General features: G+C 42.4%; 1 protein-coding gene and 1 pseudogene across 1 annotated transcript; both read right to left on the bottom strand.

Moving 5' to 3' along the window:
• Positions 1–5892: 5892 nt before the first annotated feature.
• LOC133925938 (pectate lyase-like) lies at positions 5893–7782 on the bottom strand. The gene is made up of 3 exons (XM_062371678.1): positions 7467–7782; positions 6371–7147; positions 5893–6255 (listed from the first exon to the last, which is right to left on the bottom strand). Exons 1-3 carry the CDS (start codon positions 7673–7675, stop codon positions 5895–5897), a joined length of 1347 nt encoding a protein of 448 aa, XP_062227662.1. The 5' UTR covers positions 7676–7782; the 3' UTR covers positions 5893–5894.
• Positions 7783–9935: 2153 nt separating this feature from the next.
• Positions 9936–11825, bottom strand: LOC133927713 (uncharacterized; annotated as a pseudogene).
• Between the last annotated feature and the right edge of the window lie 10250 nt (positions 11826–22075).

The following is a 22075-nucleotide window of genomic DNA, read 5'->3' as shown; positions in this document are numbered from 1 at the left end:
GCTAATGAGGATGAAATAGCTTTTTTTACACATCAGTCTGACTCCAATCACTATGATGGATTCAATAACCTTTCCCTTAGTCACCTTTGTGGTGAAGTAAAGGAGGAGGTTATGGATGATGATGGCAGTCACCTTAGTGGTGACTTTAAAGTCAAACCAAGAAAAGAAGTATCGGTTAAGAAAAAGTCAAATTGTTCTAAATGAAGGGCATGTTTTGGAATAGTAGAGGTTTTCGAGACTTGACTAAATTTAATTTCTTATGTGATACCTCTATTGAACAGCGCTTAGATTTTATTGCTATTCTCGAGATAGGTAGAGATAATTTCTCTGATGCTGATCTTAGATGCTTTTTTGGTGGAAGTAATTTCATATGGAGTTGGTCACCTCCTCATGGCAGATCGGGGGGAATTTTGGTGGGTGTTAATTTGAATTTTTTTGACATTGGAACTATAACACATGGATATTATTATGTTAAGATCAATCTAAAAAATAGGTCAGATGGTTAACAATGAATTTTGATGGCTATGTATGGTGCTGCATAACAAGAATATAAAGGATTTTTTTTTTATCCGAAATGGTCCATGCATGGACAATTGAGTCATTACCAATGATGATTGGGGGGATTGTAATATAATCCGAAACCCCGATGAAAAAAGTAATGACAAATATGATGATAGGTGGCCCTTCTTATTCAACACTGTAATTCATAGCTTTGAGAACTACAATTGTCTGGTCACAAATACACATGGGAAAGCTCTATGCAAACACCGACTTATGAGAAGCTTGATAGAATCCTTGTCACCACAGAATTGGAACTCAAATATCCCAAAGCATGGTTGAAGCTTTATCCCATGATATTTTTGACCATACTCCTTTATTGCTTGATTCGGGGGATGCAAATAGAGGAAATAATAAGCATAGGTTCAAATTTGAACTTGCTTGGCTAACCTAAGATGGATTCTATGAGCTAGTAGCTGGGATTTGGGAACAGGAGAACATGGGTAGGTCACCTCTCCAGAATGGAAAATAAATAAGAATACTTCATCAATTCCTTAGAGGGTGGGCACAAAATGCGAGTGTTGCTTATAAAATAGAAAAACAAAAACTTCTGGAGAAAGTGAACTTTCTTGATAAGAAGGCTAAAACAATTTTACTCCAACCTCATGAATTGACCTAAAACACTGCTTGAAAGAGAGATTGGTTCAATTGCTAAGGTAGGAGGAAACCAAATGGTACAAGCGTGCCAAAACAACTAATTTGCAAGAAGGCGATTGTAATACAAAATATTTTCTTTTGGTAGCAAAAGGGAAACATAGGAAGACTAGGATTTTTAAGTTAGAAGATGGGGATCAAATTATTAGAGGGGAGGAACAATTGAAATTATACATAACATAATACTATCAAGGCCTTTTTGGTCTATCTGACTGTTTTGATGTTACTATGGTTGAAGATCGTACAATTGATATTCTTCAAGTTTCTAATGCTGATAATGAGATATTGACTGCGGTTTTTACTGAAAAAGAGGTGAATGAAGCAATATTCCAAACGGAACATAACAAAGCACCTGGACCAGATGGATTCCTAGTAGAATTCTATCATGTGTTTTGGGAAGTCATTAAAAATGACCTGATGGCACTTTTTCATGACTTCCATAAAGGAACTTTGCCTCTCTTCAGCCTTAATTTTGGGATTATAACCTTGTTACCAAAATTGAAAGACATGGCACAAATAAAGCAGTTTAGACCTGTTTGCCTGCTTAATGTAAGCTCTAAGATCTTCACTAAGGTTGGGGTGAATTGGATCTCAAGTGTTGCTGCAAGTATAATTAGACCTTCACAAACTGCGTTTATGTCGGGAAGGAATATCATGGAAGGGGTAGTTATCCTACATGAGACGATCCTTGAGAGGAATCAACAAAAATTAAATGGGGTAATCCTCAAACTTGACTTTGAAAAGGCATACAATAAGGTTAAATGGACTTTTCTACAACAAACTTTAAGGACGAAGGACTTCTCAACCCAATGGTGCACTTGGATTGAATAGTCTGTAACAAAAGGCAGTGTCGGGGTCAAAGTTAATGATGACAATGGCGTTTTTTCCAAACCAAGAAAGGACTAAGACATGGAGATCCTCTATCTCCAATTTTGTTTAACTTCATTGTTGACATGTTAGCAATTTTAATAGCAAGAGCTAAAGTAGATGGTTAGATACGTGGTGTGGTTCCCCATTTAGTAGGTAACAGTCTTCCTATTTTACAATATGTAGGTGATACAATCCTATTTATGGAACATGATCTTGAACAAGCCAAGAATATGAAGCTATTTTTGTGTGCTTTTGAGCAGTTATCTAGCTTAAAGATTAATTTCCATAATAGTGAATTATTCTACTATGGTGATGTGAAAGATCATGTAGAACAATACACTCAACTATTTGGGTATGCGATGGGGAGTTATCCTTTTAGATATTTAGGAATACCGATGAATCGTAGGAAAATAAGTAATGGAGATTGGAAGATAATGGAACAGATGTTTGAAAAGAAACTGAGCAGTTGGAAGGGCAAACATTTATCCTATAGGGGCTACTTAGTCTTAATCAATTCTGTCTTAAGCAGTATAGCTATGTTCATGATGTCTTTTTTTTAGATTCCAAAAGGGGTTCTCAAGAAACTGGACTACTACCGATCTAGGTTTTTTTTGTCAAGGTGATGAACACAAGAGAAATTATAGACTTGCTAAGTGGAATATTCTATGTAGACCAAGAATTCAAGATCTAGGTGTCCTCAACAAATGTCTTTTAAGCAAATAGTTATTCAAGCTGATCAATGAAGATGGGCAATGGCAACAATTACTTAGAAGGAAATATCTAGGCAATAAGACTATAGCTCAGGTGGAGAAATGACTAGGGGGTTCACAATTCTAGACTGGTGTTGGGGAAATCGCTATTAAAGACCCCTGACGTACGTTGACCCTAGAAGTCTGAGCTCGAATACTGTCACACTCCAGCCCCCTCCGGGGCACGAGGCTCCGAGGTGGTCCCGGAGGCTGTGCCTCGGAAACCTAGAGCCTTCTGAGCCTTCAAAAAGATCAACTAGGAGGGGGCTCACAGGTCGCCCCCCACGTGTAGTGAGGTGACTAGCATTTAATACTAGTGTAGTGGTGGCCGCCTAACAACATGGCGCAAGTGATGGTTGCCTGACCCCATGGCGCAAGTGGTGGCTGCCTGACACGCTGGTACAATGCGGCACCGAAATAGATGACCTGTCACTAGGACAACAGCCTTACCGGCCATATGAATAATTATTGGGCTAGTCCGCTCTCTGGTTGTATAGTATATACCTCTACCTACCTCATAGGGGCACATTTGTATATTCACATGCTATATATCAGTATAAATATAGACCATTGGCCATCAAGACAAAGGGGAAAAAAGATTGTCCAGGCAACTTTGGTGTCTCCTTATTCTCCGTCTATCCTTCAAGCTTGAGCATTTAGTTTGACTTAGCTCTCGTCGCACTTTGTTTGTGGAAGATAGTTTCTTTCACCAATAGTGGTGCCGTCCGTGGGGAGATAATAAGTGTAGAAACACTTGGAGATGTAGGATGCCACCAAAGAAGAAGGCTGCTGGGGTGATAGCCTTGGCGGCCGATTCCTTGGCCACACCCATGTAGAGGTCCACACGACCACCGCACCAAAACTCATGCTTCACCGACGCCAGCTCCTCCACTGGCCAAAATGAGAACCCCAGTGCCAGTGGCGGTTCAAATGTGACCCTAGCCATGATTAATACCAGGGACCTCGCTGGTCTAGGGGCCCCACGGTGGCAACAAGGTGCGAACCTCAGGGCATCCCGAGGGGCTACGGTTGAGGCAATGACCGCACAAGCCCTCGCACCTGACTAGCACTCACATGTAGCGACTCTCATGGCCCAACTAGAGGAGCTATAGGAGGCCCAACCACCTATCCGCACGGCCGTTCTAGCACCCATAGCAGCCAACGCTATGCCGGCACAGGCTCCAGGGGCCAACGAAGGCCTTGTTGTCATGATACATCACGGTGTCCACGGTCGATCAGCAGGCAATGGGGCTTTCGTCCATCGGCGTGAGGCCCTGCTCGTCTACTCTGACTCTCCCCTTTAGGCGGACCTACAGGCCATACCCTTCCCAGATGGTTTCCGAACCACCAAGCTGCCTAAATTCAAGGGTGATTTAGACCCGGAGGAGTTCATTCGCGCATACGCCCTCACCATCGAGGCCAATGGAGGTGGGCACACTACCATGGCCAAGTGTTTTCCTCTCGCTCTAGAGGGGGTAGCCCTCCAGTGGTTCTGAGTGCTTGAACCTAGGACCATCTATACCTAGGCCCAACTCAGAGACTTCTGCTACAACAGCTTCCAGGGTACCTTCGTCGAGCCGATGACCTCGGGGAATAACTATTTGCTTAAAAGACATTTGTTGAGGACACCTAGATCTTGAATTCTCAAGCCCCCTGATGAGGCCTAGTCTCCGAAGGGTCTCATCAGGCTATTTCATTGATCAAGAAATAGCCTGATGAGACCCTTCGACAATACTTCCGAAGGTTCGTCCAAACCAAGGCCCAGGAAAAGGGTATTTTAGAATCGTCAGTCATCGATGCCACAACTCAAGGCCTAGTCTCCGAACCTCTCTTCGATCGGCAACGTGGAGGCTTACATCGATGATATAGTCATGAAGAGCAAGCTTGAAACAGACCACATTGCATAGCTTCAAGAAACCTTCAATAGCCTCTGGGCCACCGGCATATGGATCAACCCGAAGAAATGCGTCTTCGGCGACAAAGCTGAAAGGTTACTGGGATACCTCGTTTCCAAGCGCAAAATCAAGGCTAATCCTAGCAAAATCAATACCATTACTAAAATGGCATCCTCACCCATCCGAAGGACGTCCAGTGCCTAGCCGGTCAGTCGCCTAGTAGCCCTCAGTCGTTTCCTCACCAAATTCATAGAGCACAACCTTCCGTTCTTTAAAATGTTTAGGGGTTCCAAGCCATTCATATGGATGACGGAGTGCCAGGAGTCCTTCGAGGCCCTCAAAGCTCACCTCTCTAACCTCTAGATGCTCGCCATACCCCTTGCGGGCGAAGGGCTCCTCTTGTATATATCCACCTCTATCTCCGCTGTGAGTGGCGTACTCGTACGAGAGGAGGAGATAGAAGGCCGCTCTATTCAATCCTCTTAAGTAGTATAGTAGACACACTAGATAAACTTAGAGCACATTTATATACAAATTGATGTAGGTTTATCTTGTGAAAGTTTTGTGAAGTCAATTTTGGTTTAGTTTCTAAGTGTCCTAATTCACCCCCATCTCTGAGAACGTCACCATTTCTCACAATTGGTATCAGAGCCTTGTGCTCTTCATAGGCTTAATATCATAGAGTTATGACGTCCAGGGTTAGGATGGATATGTGAGGAACCGTCCAAATAATATTCTAGTTCGTGCCCCCAACAGGCATGCATGGTGCTCAAGAACACCGTCTCACTACTACAAAACCGGCATTATCTACCAACCGAGCAAGCGTTTGATCCCAGAAAATAAGATTTGAATTATTTGAAATAACTTACATATGGACTTGAGAAAGGAATCACTACAAGACTGACCTGACCTACACACAAACATTTTCTCCATTGGTCTTTCATCGCCTCTTAATTTGCAATGCCTACATTCGTATCCCCTCTTTCTTACATGGCGATTGGCGAATGCATGTACAACCTATAGGGTCCTTAATTTGAATCAACCCACAGATTTCTTAACGATCCTAAGTACATATAATTTACGTGAAGAAATTCAAGCTTACAAAACTACTTGAAAAAATATGGACTCTGGCCGGCCGGCCGGCCATGTCTCAGTGCCGATCTAGGCTCTAGCAGGGCTTGCCGGGCCTGCAGGGGATGGAGCCGGCGAAGCGCGCGAGCCTGGTGACGTAGGACCCGGGCTTGGGCTTGATGAGGTCCTTCTTGTTGAACTGTCTGTTGATGTCGCCGCCGGTAACGGTGAAGTAGGCGCCATCCATGAAGAGGTCGTCCTGCGAGTGCCACACCCAGTTCTTCCACTCCGACTCCGGCGCGTCATGCTGCTTGGTGACCTGCTTCGCCGCGAGGTTCGGCGGGGCGATGTACCGGTTGCCCTGGCTGATGATGGTCGGGCTCTTGCTGCCGCCGATGGCGTACATGAGCCAGTGGGTGTAGTCGTTGTTCACCACGTGGAAGAATCCCCACCGGCATCTGCAGTCACAGAATTGGATCGATCGATCAGTTGCTGCGCATGCATGCATGGAGAATGAAGAGATCGAAATGGACATGCATGCATGCATTAATTGGATGCAAGATGATATACCACCTTGGCATTCTCTGCACGAGTCCTCTGCCGAAGTGGTTGAAGGCGACGGTGATCTGCATGATCTGGTCTTCGGGCCTGCTGTCGCTGGAGCCGAAGAGCATGACGTCGTTGTGGTTGGTCATGTGGCAGTTGGAGATGGTGACGCCGGTGGACTTGGCGATGACGTCGATGAGGCCGTCCTGGCAGTTGGAGAGGGAGATGTGGTCCAGCCACACGTTGGTGGATCCGAAGACGGTGATGCCGTCTCCGTCGGATACTGTGCGCCAACCGAAGTGGTCCGGCGAGTCCCGGATATAGCCACCGTTCTTGTTGGAGGAGACGATGTCATTGATGTGGATGTTGTGGATGATGACGTTGTTGGCGAACTGCACCGTCAGCTGCGCGCCGTTGGCGATGCGCACCTGCGCGCCGCGGCCGTCGATGGTCTTGTCGCTGCCGATGATGAGCTCCTCCTTGAGCGTTATGATCATAGTCTTAGCGAAGGTGATCCACAGCGGCTCCTTCTGGATCACGGCCCACCGGAGCGTGCCGGGGCGCGGGTTCACCACGTCGTCGTCGGTGCCGTCCGTCACCACGTAGAACTTGCCGGCCAGCCCGCCGGTGGTGTTCCGCCCGAACCCCTGCGCGCACCGCGCCAGCCGCTTCCGGTCCGTCGCCCAGTCCTTGCGGCACCGCCAGCACCGGTCGATCGGGTTCGTCGCCTTGCACGCCCCCCTGAACTTCTTCTTCTTCCCCAGCATCTCCCGCCTCGTACTGCTCTCCTCCTTCGCGGTCGATCTGCACCACAGCACAGACGCAAACTTCAACTCCAACTTCAACATGCCTGCAAGCACGTGCAAGGCTGCAACTACAACACATGAGTGACGTGCACCGGTACGGAAGCAAATTTTACAGAAAGATACTTACGAGATCTCATTCATATTATCTATTCTGTGATTTAATAACTGTATCGAAAAGAAAAGAAAATGAGTAAACACATGTTATAAAAAAAAGATCTTTTATAAAATCGAATCCTATAAAATTTAGTTTCTACGAGTACGTGCTCCTCGGCATGCAGTGCAAGTGGCTGACTTAATAAGGAACGGATCGAACGCGCCTGTGGACGGCGCGGTTGATGCGGTTGGTTTCCTCGATCGGGTCGGGCTTGTAGGTGGCCTGCGCGGCGGCGTCTGCCATGAGCTTGCGTTTCTGCCAGTGCTCGTCGAACTCGCCGATGTTGGCCTCCGACACGGCCGCCGCCGACAGGAAGAAGACGGCGAACAGGACGAAGGAGCCCGGCCTGCTCCATTGAAATCCCTCCTCCATGGTTAACTAAATTAACCTTCAAGGTCGTCTCCTCCCCAAATGATCAATACGAGCCACCACTGCGCCTCCTCCTACCTTTATCTTTTCGTGCAGCAACTGCTAGGTATATGAAGGTAGGACGGTGTCGGTGAGCGCCATTGCTCGGTCGTAGCGTCGAGGAACGGAGAGGATTTATAGTGGCTGCGAGGGCTCCTGGGGGATCGATCGAGGTGGTGGTATAGTTAGGGAGCGGTGAAGCGAGGAAGGGGGCGAGCCGCACGTACTTAATTTGGCTCTGTCTGGAGTGATCGAGCGAGGTAAACAGCAGGAGCTTGGCTGCTTGTGTCTCGGTGGTGTTCAGACTTGAGAGTCACTTGCTATTATCGGTCGCCATGCAGAGGCGCAATTGGTGGGTCGACTAGGTAAGAGACGACGACGACGACAACATTTGTCCCAAATAAGTTAAAGTAGATTAGAGATAAAATCCACAAAATCTAACTAAGAGGGTTGACTAGGTAAGAGAGAAAGGAGGAAATGATTTGTGAATCGAGATGAATTTTGAATTGATTTCCAATTTGCCTGTATCTTGAATTGTCTTTTGCAAGATAATTTTAGTTTATTAGATACTAGCTAAGTGTCCATATGTTGCAATGAAAATATAAATATTAGACATAGTAATATCAATCATAAATTCAATGCATGGAGATGTGTATGTGTCATGGAAGCACCACCGAACGAATACGTCAAGAGTGATATCATATTTTGACTTTAGATGGGATCCGAAAAATAGGAAGGAGGTTGTCCGCTAATTTTCTTTCTAATTTCTTTATTTATTTTTATTAGTAAAACGGGTCACATATTCGTAGCTAGTAACGAGATCGGGGAGGCTGAAGACGAGAGTAGATGGAAAAGGTGAGTAAATTATTCAAAATTTAGGGAATTTTATTATATGGGAGAAGAGTAGAAGAAGATGTGATATGAGAATCAACTCATGTTTTATACAGGAAAGATAAGTTGAATTCATATTTTAAGGTTATGTTCGACTTTGGGTGGATCATGGTAATTTTATTTAGTAGGACTGTTTGGCTAACTACTTTTATTTTAATCTAGGTTGCAAATAGATATATTAACATTCAAACTATGTGTAGAAATTTGAATGTTAATCATTTCTGGCTGCAGTACATTAAACTCAAAATTCAATTATGTTAAAGTCAAATTTAATAAATTTGAACTCGAGTTCAAATTTTCGGACTCGAAATCTAGAACTTAGAAAATGCAAGCACTTGAATTCAAAATTCAAAGGATTTTCACCCCCACAATTGAAGCACTCTCTACCCATTGGACCATGATAAAGTTGAACTAAAAACAAACCAGCAAATGAACTTTTACATGGTGTCCTAGGGTTTGGAGATAAGCACTCCAAGATCTTTGATTTATTTCCTGAGGATTATTTATAAGTGGTTGACTGTTTATTGCATTTCTTTAGAATTTTTTCAAATGGCCGAGAGTATTTCTAGTGTAAATTGGACTCTCGAGAAAAGTTAAAGATCTTGTAGTAAAGGGAGGACAGGGCCACGCGGCAAAGCAACAGAGGCATGTGGTTCATCGGGTGGCATCGGTAGGGATGAAAATAGATGGGAACGGTCAGAATAATCTGTCGAGGGTTTTTCCCTGATAATATATCCGTAAGAATAACAAGGTTGTCTTTGTGATACAGGAATCGAATAAGAGACGAGGCACACACGATGTATACAGGTTTAGGCCCCCGATTGTAGTAATACCCTATGTCCTGTGTGATTGATAATGTATATGTACTCACTCAAGTAAAAGCAATACGTCTAGATCTATTATAAGGAGTAGATGGGATCTAAATTAGGCTAATGACGAAGTCATCGAGTATCTCTTATGGCCTTAGTGTTTACATCGAGTTGCAAATAAGTTGTGTTCCTCTAGAAAAAGAGTCTCCCTTCGGGGGGTCTGGCCCCCCGCCTTATATATGGGTCTTGTATCGTCTTATATTTTGCCGTAGTCGATAGAGAGTCCTTCATCTTATCCACCAAGAAAGATCAGATAAATTCAGTTGGGATTCTAGTTCTTCTCGAGTTGGGTAATCAATCGAGACCTTCTTAGTATGCACCTTCTAGATCTCCAAAGTATCAGATACTATAGATTCAATTTCATAATATCCAGAGTTGTTAAGTATGCACACGGTATACTTTATCCCTATATGTTATACTATTTATACAAATATACCTCATAGTTAGATATTCAATAAAATCCCCTAACCCTTTTCAGTTTCACATTTTCTCAACTAAACATAAACAAAAATAGGAAAGACGGAAATGAAAACGAATATAGGATTGCTAGTTATATGAAAACGAACCAATCCAAATAAAAATATGTTAATACCAGATGGAAAACGATAATTAAAATCGGGAAGACCGAACCTTGGAATCACGAGTCCATGACTTAAAATATTGAAATAAAAATAAGGTAGTATGAATCCATACATGAACATGACATTGATATACACATGAGTACAGTTCAACACACTTACACGCTTGGTGGCCGGGTTGATGATGGGGAGACGGCGGCCGAGCGACGGCTCCCGCCACCCGCCGCTGAAGAGGCCTCGGCGTGGGATGGTAATATCCATTGTATCAAACTCCCAACTTCCAAACGCGACAAGTAAATCACGGTGGATTGATTCATAAATGCCTTGCTGCCTTGATTTATTCTGAAAAATGCAGTAGCAAATCAATGTTATGTCAATAAATCTTAAAAAGGCTTAGGTTATTTTTTATAACATTGCTTTAGGTCAACTTTGAATACAAATGATTCTTTTGATATTCTATCTTCCTGGAGTTTTCATGTGAATATATTGATTTATTATTGTCTCTACGGCATGAACACACATAGACAGCAAGTCCTTGTATTACATCACACACATAGACAGCAAGTCCTTGTATTACATCTTTAATTAACCTGCTCTATGAAGTAGTGTTTCATATGTGCAATCTTTCTTCTACATTGTATCTGAGGCTGTGATTTACCTCAATGGTTCTCTACATTGTATCAAGTTTGCTAAATATTTCAGCATGGTGCATGGCTGCTGCAGAAGACGGAAGCCATCTCTGGGTCATCCACAGGTACAGCAAGGAAGGTATATTGTGTGCAATCCAGAGGGTCCTCTGCTGTGGAACAATCAGTTTCTTGAAGGCTTGTCTGGATACTTCAGCCGGTAAAGAAGACTACCAGTAGTTGATAATTGGCACAAAGTGCAGCTCCTGTGAGCCTGCACACACAAGATATGTAGCTTTACATCTCTGAAGAGTTGCATATTTCATCAACATGTATGTGGCTGGAGTTTCTGTTTTTGCCTGTGAGGTATATACTGGAGGCATCCCCAAATTGAGTATCCTCCCATTGAGACCCCTAAGACCTAGAACTTCTGCTCAAGCTCCAGCTGGTCTCGGCAAGCTCTTCAATATCCGGTGCCTCGCTCTTGACATCCCGCCTGGGGTTCGGGTCACTTCCCCATACCCAGCTCTGTCAAAAGCAAGGAGGTAAATTCCCAATTCTTCCACAAGTTCCTGAAGTGTCAAAGAAAGAAACCAGTAAGCGTAATATGAAGAAATAAACCGATATTTCACTTCTAGTTGTGCTGTGTTGTATGCTTTACCTTACAGGCAAGGGGAAGTCCTTGGTGCTATCGAATACATGAACCGTGATGATCTTGTACTTGGCCTTGTCTCTTTGTACTCCGTTCTTCTCTGTATGAAGGTACCTTCCGTCACTGAGCTTGATCCTTGGGGATGTCAGAGGAGGCGCACGTGGCGGGACTGAGATCCTCTACTTTTACAGAGTAAAGTCACCGTGCTATAGTATTTTAAACAGTAAATGTGAGTGGTGATACAGTAATTTGCAGTGAATCACTGTAGCACAGGTGTTGTACGCCTGCAATAAATCCCGATCGTCCGTTCTAGATCCATCAGCTTGCGGAAGGGCTAAAGTCACGGATACTGTAGCGCGGTGACTTTGCTCCGTAAAAATAGAGGATCTCAGTCCCACCTGGTGAGCCACACAGTTTCGGAGGCGGTGGCTGGGGAATTGCCTAGAGTGTCCAGCCGGGGAGCACAATTGCCAGAACAAAGATTAACTTTGGAGCCATTTCTCCAAGATTTGATGCTTTCAGGTGAGAGAAGTTAGATGCGAAGATAGCTGGTGCCCGCATCTTCCGTTTTTCTCCAAGACCACCAGCGGATCTGCCATGGCTTCCACGGGATGAGACGGCGCTGTGGAGCGGACGAGCGTGTAGCATGGTTCACGTTACCGACCGGAGGTCGGTTACCGACCTCTGGCGGTAACCGAAAAACCGCGGTAACCGCGATTACCGGTCAAAAATTCAAAAAAATTCGGAGAAAATTCATTCGGCAAATTTTGAATTTTTGCGAAAAATCGTGTTTTTGCCCTCTCGGTAACCGCTCGGTTTTGGTCGGTTACCGAGCGGTTTGGGTCGGTTACCGAGCGATTTTCTCGCATTTTTGATTTGGTCGGTTACCGAGCGGTTTGGGTCGGTAACCGCTCGGTTTTCTCGATTTATTGAGCGGTTTTATCGAATTTCAGCGCAGTTCAACAAAAAACCTAAAAAAGGGTTCAATCTTGTAAAATCAATAACTAATTCATCTGAGCTTCAAATCAAGTGAAACAAATTTTGTTGGCTTCCTTGTAACATGATCTACATGATAAAAGTATTTATACTAATAAAAAAGTTCAAATTTTCTGTGAGAAATTTTATTTGTTAAACCAAGGTAAATGCATAGTTTACTCTTTGCTAATCCAAAAATCATGAAACTAATTTTGTTAGTCTTCTTACATGATCCTATATCTTTTAAAAAATATATGAACTCATGAATTAGTTATTGTAACATGCATGATTGTGTAAATGTGTTGCGACTAGATTAATTCATAACTGACTCATCACACCTCAAAAATTAGTGAAACCACTTTCATTAGCTTATTTATATTATGATTTACATAGAAAAAATAATAGTAGACATGAAAAAGTTAATTACAGTGCTGTTTCTTAACATATTCACTTTATGCTTGTGAACTTTGCAAAAATCATAGAGAATTTAATAAAACTCTAAATAAAGTGAAATCAATTTTAAAGATTCTCTTAAAATATGTTTTATACAAGAAAAATATGTGTTTGCATGTTACAATTTTCCTTAACGTGAGTTAATAATTGAGCCGCACGCTTCAATTTTTTTTATTTTTTTCAAACTTTCTCCCTATAGAATATGATGCAAACGACATTATTTTTGAATTTTTTTTTCACAGAAGGTCTTAGAATTGTGTCTAGTTTTTTAAATATTTTTTTGATTTTTTTTTGAATTTTTTTATTGTTTCGAATTTTTTAAATTCAAATTTCGGTTACCGTTCGGTTTTTGAAACCGGACCGGACCGGGAAGGTCGGTAACCGCGATTTTTGGGCGGTTACCGACGGTTTTTTTAACCCTAGCGTGTAGTCGCGCGGTGCTGGTGCTGTTGCTGCTGCCACCGCCGCCACTAGGTTGGCCTGGACAATTGCAAGATGCAGGCATGCAGCGTCACCGGCGTGTGTGGGCAGTGGGCTAGGGTTGGCAAGTTGTGGCCTGTACAAGTGCAAAACGGGCTAAAAACTGGATTCTTCAGGATAAAAATGGAATTCGATCTGAGAAAACGGACCAGATCAGGTATCAACCGTTTTCAGTTCTATTTTTAGATGTCATTATCCCATTTCCGTCTCATTCCCATGTAAAAACTGAAAAACTAAAAATGATCAGAAAACGAGAAATGGTCGTGAATCAAGATGAAATATTACGCACGTGCACATGATTAGCTGCAAGGTGACTATCCTCACTGATAGCATGGGCAGTGAGGCGATGCGGCGTGTCAGGAGGGAAGCAGCATAAAGGAGAAAGAGAAAAGCAACAAGAAGAAGAGTGGACAGCAGGCGCTTCATGGTGAGTGTGATGGATGATGGATCGGGTGCCTGTTGGAAAGTGTTCATCGAGCATACTTACATTAAAGTTTGCATAAAAATAAACACAACACAGATATAACAGCCACAGATTGATCCTAACTCATAGAAATTGCGCACTACAAGTAAAAATTGTTGTGTGGAAATTACACACTACTCAGTTCGAAATCGTGGTGTCGAGTAATGCAAATTTTGATACATTTTAATTGAGATTGTGATTGTAATTTTGTTTTTGTTTTTCTAGTTGTGAATTTCACCCATACTTACTTTTATTTTTTCTAGTTATTCATTGTAAAACCAGCTAAGCACCTTGGCTTCGAAGCTCGGTTTCAAAGAAACCCAGTTTCATTAGAGATTACAAAGTTAACTGGGAACTTGAAGCACCCGATTTTAGGCTCATCTTCTGTTGAGCCAGATCTCTGAGCCTAAAAACTAAATACAGATTCCAGAGCTTGGGCAAACACAATCCCTTAATGTTTTGGTTTATACAAAGGTTATAACATATTTATATTATTGTCATATGGAGTCACAAAGTCGAAGCTGAACGAAGATCCAAAGGCTGTATAGCTTTACAACTCATACATAGAACACTTTAGTTTGTTGGAAACTAGACCTTCTTATATAATGTTCAAGATCCAAAGCTGGAAACCTCTAAAATGAAAATCATAAAGATGGATGTATTAGATATTAGGGTAGCATATAGAAAGAATAACGTATCGAACCGGATAGTGAGCCACCAATTTATCATTCAATACCTCAAATGAACTATGCATGTTAATTCTTTTGTTGTTTGGCTAGCTAGAGTTCATCTTGTATCCAACACTTCGGTGGTGGAGGAGAAACATATAGCGGGGCTAATGATCCGAACTGGATAGTGAGCCACCAACGTATTCTTCAATTCACGCATTGAACAATGCATGCTAATTAATTCATTTGATGTTTGCTTCAGTGGAGTTCCATCTTATGTCCAACACTTATTAGTATCGATGAATGTAACGTAGTTATGAATAATTAATAAAAACTCTCTTTACCATTGGCGAAAAGATTACCTCAAATGAAAAAAAGAATACATTTCTACTTGTTTGATATCCAAAACACAAGCAGTGAACATTTTCTTTTTTGTTAGCCGAAAAGGCACAAACCCTGTTCGGGTCACCAAAGAACAAAATCGAAATAAAAATACACCTAAGCAGATCTAGTGATTATAAGTGTTTCCATATATTTCAAATGATGTCTAGACGTCTTATAGGATACCCTATGTAATCGCCACATGAGTAGACGACCATAACTACCATCATACGATGGATATTCATATGTTATTACCAATGTATTCACTTCTCCTACAATCGTCGTACAGGACATACTAGGCTCCTACCTCCCACTGGTTGAGCCATCGATATTTACCACCATAGGGATGCGTCCCTTACCTTCTTACCTTTTTCGTCGATTGCATCGATGCAATATGAGTAAAATGATAGAATAATAAATAACAAAACTAAATTGAAAGACATATTAATAGTCATAATACTCATACAATATAAAGGTACAACATACAAGTCTCATACATAGGGTATAATATAGCTAAACTTAATCGTCCAAAATTTCGTGAAAGAAACTACGCCCTATTACATAATTCTTAAATCCACCGACTTAAAACTTATTAAGAAAGAGATGAGTCAGAGATTATGTTTAAGCAGATTATCAACAAGCAAAGGTATGAAAAGCTCTAAGATAAGATGAGGAATAAAATAGAACAAACACTTAGGAACTAAAGATAAATTTTAGTGGGTTGTCTTAGTAAGGTTGACATGTTTTATTATCCCATTTGAAGCATTTTTAGGTTACTTTACTAAACTAAACTCTGATGCCACGTTGTGGGGAACCGTCCAAATAATATTCTAATTAATCATTAAGTCGATCATTTGTGTAATCACGACTACAATGATTAACCAGAATATCACCCGGTAGTTTCGGTATGTGTCTAGTGCACAAGATCGGAACACACAGCTTTACAACAAACACATCATCACAATACATAATAAAGAGAAAGCAATTAAATTAAGTTACAAGTCTTTAAGTAGATTAACTTTATCACAACAGTATAAATCGAACATTGTTAGAGTAATTACACACCCAAAAGAGTTACATAATGATAAAAGATGGGTAGCGTCATTGCCCTAAGGCGCCACCCAAAATAACAACACTTGAGTAGAACGACACTACTCCTACCCGTCGCCAACATCGACGGGTGTAAAATAGCCAAAGACTAAACCTTCATCACCTTAAAAGCAAATAAAGCATGTGAGTACGAAGGTACTCGTAAGATTTAATCTATAATGGGCACTTATAAATAGCCTGATTCCAAGGAGAATGTAATTTAAAAAATTAGCAAGGACTTGACCACAAAGTTAAGTGAATTTCATAAGAAAGAGCAATTTTAACTCAAGTGTAAACATCTACACCTAATCATAAACAACCTTCTATCCTGAGATCATTACTATGCCATAATTATAAATTGAACCATATCAAAACTTCAACAACATCACCATACATTTCCCACATACCATTACAACCATAACCGAAACTCTACAATTGATACAAATGAACAGAAATATGCTCATAACCGAGAGCGCTGCAATTCGAATTGTTTTATTTAAGGTTTGTATAAAAAAGATCTTAATTAAGCTAGCTATCGAGACTAAATGAGCTTCAATAATTTAAACAACACTTTCATACAAAGTATATTTTTCCTAGATAGCACTTATCATAATATGAATTGTCCAAGTGGTTCTATAATTTTAAGACATGGTATTAATTAACTGTGATTTAATTAAAAAATGCATTTAATTAATTAATTTATTATAAGAAAGTATTTTGGGAGTTCCAACATTTTTAACATATAGCTCATACTCATACAAAGCTAACACAACTGGTTTCATAATTTTTTAGTTTGTATGAATTAATTACGAAATATACAAGCTATCAGCAAAGTAAAAAAAAAGAAAATCATCTAATAAACAGTAACTTTAGAAGTTCCGATCCTCGGGTCGGAATATCTGATGTGGTCAGAACATCTGGTGTTTTACAAAAATGGTGTTCTCGGGTTGCAGCTCTATGCAATCGGAATTTCAGGTATAAAAGTTCCAGTATAAAAGTCGGAACTTCCAATCGGGTTAGATATTCCGGACTTATATGAAAATGAAGCTCTCGATTAGGTTAACTTGAGGTTAACTGGAAGTTGCGATCCAAAATTTGAAACTTCTGATGCTTCCAATTCGCCTAATTTCCTAAAGAAACCAAGGTCGATTCAGTTTACATGTCAAAACCTAACTCGCATAGGCATGTATAGGCACTAATGTAAGGGTTCTAGACCTAATTTACCCACTCCACTAATACAAATCACTAGCTCTTGCTTATTCAAACATCTCACACTAGCTCCATTCCAACACGAGCAAACAATGCTTCACAACTCACTTGCTCGAAGCTCAAAAACTCCAACTTAACCAAACCAAAACGTGCATTCGCACTAAGGAAAACCTAAGGGACTTACCCAAGGTACTTGTGGAGGATGGGGACTGTCGGTTGGAGGAGAAATCGGAGGGAAAAGCTCAGCGAAGAGGGGCCAAACTGTTGCTAAAAATTCGGAGAAGATGGGTGACTAAATTGATTTGGAACTCATCCAAATCTCCATGCATACGATTGAAACTTGGATGGTTGGAGAGCTAGGGATGAGGGGAAAACGATGCAACACATGCATACATCGATTCTTCTTCTTGAGGGTGGGATTTGGGGAAGGAATGGAGAGAGTTCTTGAGAGGAGAGAAGAGAGCAACATCTTCTGCTGCTGTCTTGGGCTGGGGGAGGGAGAGGAGAGTGAGTGAGGGAGAGAGAGGGAGGTGGGGCTGCTGGTGAGGAAAAAAGAAGGGGGTGGGCCAGCCCAAGGTGGGTCCCACTTGCAAATGAAGCAAGCCAAAAGCTGAAAAATATTTCCTCCTCTCTCATTTTTCTTCTCTCCTTTAATTAACCCAAAAGGGTACCCTAGTGCTCCAAAGTTTCTAAGAATTTTTTTGTGTCACAATTACAAAACGTGAGGAACCCATTTTAGAATGAGTTCACCCGCAAAGCCTATGCGAGACTTAAACTAACAAAAAATCTAATATCGAGTATTTTCCAACTACATAACAAATATAAAACCACCATTTGAATTAACAAGAAAAATCTAAAATGCTTAACAATTAAACATGATTCTTATGTTGCTTATGATGCATGATTATGCTTAATGACATGATTAAGGAATTAGGATATGACACCATGCCTTCTAAATCAGCCGGGTGAACTTCACGCAAATAGATCCCCTGAACATCATGGCGTAAGTGAATCTAGCAAAGTAGATGCCTTGGCTGGAGTACTTCCAAACTATGGAGTCGAGGACGCAAGACTGAAGGTTTACTTCGCATGTAACACTCCACAACCATATGGATTGAATGATGTGCTCTCACAAGACATGGCGGAGGGAGGCCATGCCAGCGATCTATGGCCTTTGAGTCATCACCTCTTGAAGAGAACATCACTTGGCTCTTGAAATCACGAGGAGCAGCGGTGCATGGTCCTTAGGCCTGAGTCCCCTCGCCTGGGGGGAGTGCCAAAATGATATTTTCTCATCACTCCCAATGGTAATTGAAGTAGCAGTCGCGAAGAGTAGTAGATCAGAGTTGTCACATGGTACCTGTGCACTAACCCAAGCCTTTTGCGTCGCGCCTCATTCTTGCCAAAGTCAATGTTGTCTAAGCGAACCGACCGAAGAAATCGAGGTCTAGGACCCCAAGGCCTCCAAGCGCTTTTGGCCTGCAAACTTTTTCCCAGTGACCTTGCATTTGCCACCCGTGATAGGATTGCACCCCGTCCAAAGGAATTGCCTCCTTGTTTGTCGATCTGGCGCAAGATAGAAGTTGGGGTTTTGATAGCCAACATGAAGTGAATGGGTTGGGAGGTCATCACAGCTTTTACAAGTTCAAGACGACCTGATAGTGTCATGTTCTTTCCTTTCCAAGAAGACAACCGGGGGTAGCACCTGATTCATGAACTAATTCTGGAGGATAGCTGTCACATCCTGAAATCCGTAATTACATAATTAAGCATAAATATGCTTCTGAAGCATTATGTTTAATTTTTCATGATTTTGCTTTGTCACTATAAAGCAATTCGTTTAAAATCATTTGGATAATAGGAAGAAATTTAGGAGAGAAAATAATAGAAATCGCATTGGAAATGCCCCTTTTCTCTTACACATGGGCCACACAAGTGGGCCAACCACCCCAACCGCTCAAACGGGCAGCACTACCTGCTCTCTCTCTCTCTCTCCCTCTCTCTCTCTCTCTCTCTCTCTCTCTCCTCCCTCACTCCCCACACCCTCACTTGAGCAGCACAGCTGATGCAGCTCACTCCCTCACTCCCCTCTCAAGCTCTCTCACTCTCCCTTCGATTTCTCTCTCTAGGAGCAAGATCAAGGTATGCATGTGGTATATATGCATTCTCTAGCTCATGATCTACTCATCTATCCAATTTATTTTTGTTTTCATGGAAGAATCGAGTAGTTCTTGAAGTTCTTGAGCTTTTTGGAGCAAAAATGGAGTTTTGGACAAATTTGAGCTATGGAGTTGTGTTGCTAGTTGATGAGTGAGTTCTAGGACCCTTGGACTATACCTAACATGTTCCCTTTAGGCTTGGAGAAGATCGCAACTTGAACAGACCAAAAATCCACTCTAGAACAACTTTTCTGGGCTGATCCGAATACTCCGGCCTCACCCGGATACTTCGGGTTCAGCAGAAATCGCTCGTCGAATTGTGTTCAAAATTTGTTAGGGTTTAGGGTGCAAGATGAGTTTAGAATCCTTTGGATAGGGCATATGCATATTTGTGTAGCACAGATTTGTAAAGTGAGTCGAATTGGCCGGGGAAAAAGTTGTGGAATAACCTAAGTCTGCCTCACCCAGATAATCAGGGTAAACCCAGAGACACCGGGTAGTTGCGTTAACGATTAACCAAGAGCCTCTCCCGGAGCCTCACCCGGAGTGCTCGGCATAGCCCGGATAATCCGGACCAGCCCGGAGGTTCCAGGTTAAGTTAGAATAGTGGCTATCCGAGCACTTGTTGGTGATGTGCCCTAGAGGCGATCGAGTTTGCGGATTGGATCTGCTAATGGGCTTTAATATTGATTAAAGGACCATTAGGGTTTAGAGTCATAATGGGCTTTAATGTTGATTAAAGGCACATTAGCGTGCTCTATATAAGAATAGGCAGGGGCAAAGGCGCATTGAGTTTTTCCAAGAAAACAGATCTTGCCACCAAAAACCCTGGCCGCCTCCTATTCCCGAACTCCCTTCAAAACCCTAGCCGGGCGCGCGGTGCTAGCACACCGGCGCACAACGATTCCATCCTTGTACGTGTGGATACCGTAGAGGCGCTGCTACTATTGCGGTGCTGATCTGCTCGGGAGTACTCGGGATGTACTCGCGAATACTCGGAAGGTGCTCGGGACGTGCTCGGGACGAGGTTGACGATCGACTACTTGACACGCACGACGTTGGATTGGTCTGCTCCAACTCTTCTTCCGCTGCACTGCTCGTCAAGTGGTAACGATTCATGATCCCCTACTCGCATGGCTTCCTGGTTGAATGCGGTAGAGAAAATTTATTTTGTGCTAGTGTAGCCTACCCGTTACCCAACAACACCTTCACCGGAGGATAGCCTGGAGGCTCCGGAACTCAGATATTCCGGATTCACCCAGATACTCCGGGTCAAACAAATAGAAAGGCAGTAACCGAGTGCCTCTTCCGAAGGTTCACCCGGAGGGTCCGAACCCGGATACTCCGGGTGGTTGTTATTTTCCAGATTTTATTTACATCGTTTAGTATGGCATTAATTCGCATGTCTTGTAATTCTAGCATGTTGTTAAGAATTGTGGCATACCTTGTTGCATTGACTCATGCTCATCATTGCATGCACTCTTCTTTAGTGAACAAGGAGCTGGAGCGGGAGACGACCGTGGTCGAAGACGACTCCAATCTTCTGGATTTCTATAAGTGTTGCGTGGGTATTTATAGGCAGCCACCTGAGTAGCAAGGCAAGCAACTAAGCATATTGCACCTTTGTTCAATTGAATGAAGTATAAAATTGATAAACTATGCTTATGTATGTTTGCACGTGTTGAGTCGAGATCAGGTACAAATGTGTAGATCCTATGTTGAATGCATTACTTCTACCTTGAATTGTTGTTCATCCTTTTCTTGTCACCTTGAGTATATTTTTGGTGTCTAGATTACAAGTTAAATCGAAATGCTTAGCAATCATTGGTCATTCGGTAGAAATCAAGCGGTGAATTGTTTCATCGTTCATGAGCATAGCCGTCATTTACTTATGTAATGATCACAATGTTGGATATGGGTTGATGATGGTTGTATGAGTGGTGAGTATGAGACGAGACGTGGGCGGTGCTAGGAGGTATTTATCCTACCCGGATGTGGAGTTCCCCTGGGTAGGTCGAAAGAGGAAACCGGACACCGTAGATCGCTTGCGTCGTTTAAGCACCAATCGTTGGTGTGGTCGGCTTTAGCATTTACCGTACTCACTACATGCCGATCTAATGGTAAGGCAAGCCAAATACCTTTGTAGCTATGGTCATTTGAGGCCTGAACATCGACGGTGTGAGCAGGCGGGCTTGTGGTGGTATTAGTTTACTTCGGGAGTAGTTCTAGTATCGCAGCACCGAGAGATGCATGTTTCAAATGATCGGAGCTTATTGGGAAAGGTTGACACGAGTACCCCCTTGTGTGCACTTTAGCGGTGGTACAAGCTGTATGGTCCTCGTGTCGTGTGGGTCCAGGAGTATCCCTCGCAGGGTGTAAAAATATTTTGAAATGCCGCGCTCTTAGTCATGAGCATGCTTCTGTCTATCTGCATCGGTCGTAGAGTTTTCGCTTGTGGTTGATGGTTGGATATGTGGGAGATGGTTGAGTTGGTCTTTGTTACATGTATGTTCATAATGATTTCAATTATTTATATTCAGTTGGTTATGGCAAGGTAGAGTTATGTTTCATTGGTTAAGTTAGTTGCTCACACCTATATGTCTAGGTTGCTTACCGCTTATATTTAACTTAGCCATGTGGTTTTTTCCTTGCTAATAGCTCAATGCATAATCCTTGGAGTTGAGCTATGTATATGTGCTCTATATGGTTTAAGTCTTATGTTGGAACAAGAGTTCATCTTGCTCCAGCAAATACGGTGAGAGTTTCTTCTAAAGAGGAGACTTAAGCTTGGAGACGAAGTTTGAGAGGAAGGAACACCACGAGTATATTGATGGTAGGAAAATGGATCGATCTGGGGGGGGGGGGGAGAAT

This window comes from Phragmites australis, chromosome 8 (assembly GCF_958298935.1).
Source record: "Phragmites australis chromosome 8, lpPhrAust1.1, whole genome shotgun sequence".
Taxonomy (NCBI): Eukaryota; Viridiplantae; Streptophyta; class Magnoliopsida; order Poales; family Poaceae; genus Phragmites; species Phragmites australis.
Note: the sequence above shows the minus strand (reverse complement) of the source record. Positions and strands in the feature narration are given on the sequence as shown.